Below are 1,737 nucleotides of genomic sequence, written 5' to 3' on the forward strand. Positions count from 1 at the left end.
ACTCTCTGCGGTATGGAGATAAATAATTTTATTCTCTTTAAGGTACGTATTCAGTGTGCGGGGTAGGTGGGGGGCTGTGGTGGGGCATACAAATTTTTAAGAATACTAGAATTAGAACAGCGCGCTTCGCGCGCCGCAATTTACGTCATGTTTTATTATTGAATTCATTAAAAATAAGAAATACATAATACTAAATATTATTTGAAAAATCATGAATATTTATGAATATAATTCTTTGTAAACGTAGTTTTTGACATTCGAGTTTTCTCTTTCATGATCACCAAGCTAAACTACGAGGGAATCCCAAGATCGAACTCTAGACATGGCAACATATAGTTGTCCGTGATTAAAAACATTTCTTCGTAAATCTATACCAATTTTATCAAATGTTTGACCCTGTGATTTATTTATTGTCATTGCAAAAGCTAATTTGACAGGGAATTGTCTTCTTTTGAAACTGAAAGGAAATTCACTTTCACAATATAAAGTTATACGATTAACACAAACAATGTTATTAGATCTATCACCTGTTAAATTTAAACATTTGAGTAAATGATTCGAAAAGTCAATAATGCGTAGTCTAGTACCGTTACATAAACTCTCATTTATACTAATATTTCTTATTAGCATAATAATGCAGTTTTTTCTCAGACATAGTTCATAGGGGGGAAGTGAAGGAGGATTTAAGGTATTCAAATATTCTGGTGTAAGCACTTCATCCATGTCATCACCATTATTACAATTTTCAGTACTGTCAATACCAGTATATCTACGTTCTGTCTTTGAATCAAGTAAATTAGTAACCTTCTTATTAATTTCATCTACATCAATATTTCGTGGTGCCAAAATAGCGCTTTTACCAATTTCTGTAAATTTTTGTTCACTTATTAATTGACCAAATACATTTTGAACTAAATCATGATTTCTTTCAAGAATACAAGTTTCAGGAAGGCTCAAATTATCATTCTCATCATTTAAAATCCCATCACCTACATCTAGTAAGAATTTCGCAAACTCAACTTCATTTGCCCGAACTCTCATATTTTGTGTAAGAGAGTATTTAATAAAATGTGTCCATAATTGACTATATTTAATAGAAAGATTCAATATTTCAGCACGGGTTCTCCTGACTTTAATAGGAAGAAGTTGCCTAAAATCTCCACCTAATATCATGATTTTACCACCTAAAAGGTAAATCATTGTTCATAATATCTTGTAAAGTTCTATTAACTATTTCCAAAGCATATCGTGGTGCCATTGTAGCTTCATCCCAAATAAATACTGAAGTTTCTTTAAGAAATTGGCATTCTTTTGATTGTAATTTAAAACTCGAAGAAGAATCGTGAAACATAGGAACTGGTAAACCAAATGTTTTATGCACTGTTTTTCCATTAGGAAGCAAAGTTGCTGCAATTCCAGTAAAAGCCATTGAACATACTTTTATACTTTGCACTGATAACAAATGATAAATCGTTGTGTAGATAAACGTTTTTCCAGATCCTCCTAGACCATCAATATATATACACTTATTTTGTTCATGACAATTTGAATTAGCTGCATGAAGAACATAATCAACAATTTTTTTGTTGATTGTTTTATTGTTCATACTGCTGTTCGCCGATTTCTCTCATTTGTACTTTGTCATTCTCTTCCGGCAAAATAATATCAATTTCTACTGACTGGTCTATCGTAGGAAAATCAGCCAGACTTTTCATTTATTAATGAACTATTAATATG

General features: G+C 31.4%; 1 protein-coding gene across 1 annotated transcript; it reads right to left on the minus strand.

Annotated features, from left to right (window-relative positions):
* Positions 1-285: 285 nt before the first annotated feature.
* Positions 286-1,258, minus strand: LOC116417954 (ATP-dependent DNA helicase PIF1-like). The gene is made up of 3 exons (XM_031933149.1): positions 1,182-1,258; positions 588-1,084; positions 286-527 (listed from the first exon to the last, which is right to left on the minus strand). The coding sequence occupies exons 1-3, from the start codon at positions 1,256-1,258 to the stop codon at positions 286-288; spliced, it is 816 nt and encodes a 271-aa protein (XP_031789009.1).
* Positions 1,259-1,737: the final 479 nt, after the last annotated feature.

This window comes from Nasonia vitripennis (genome assembly GCF_009193385.2).
Source record: "Nasonia vitripennis strain AsymCx chromosome 5 unlocalized genomic scaffold, Nvit_psr_1.1 chr5_random0008, whole genome shotgun sequence".
Lineage (NCBI taxonomy): Eukaryota > Metazoa > Arthropoda > Insecta > Hymenoptera > Pteromalidae > Nasonia > Nasonia vitripennis.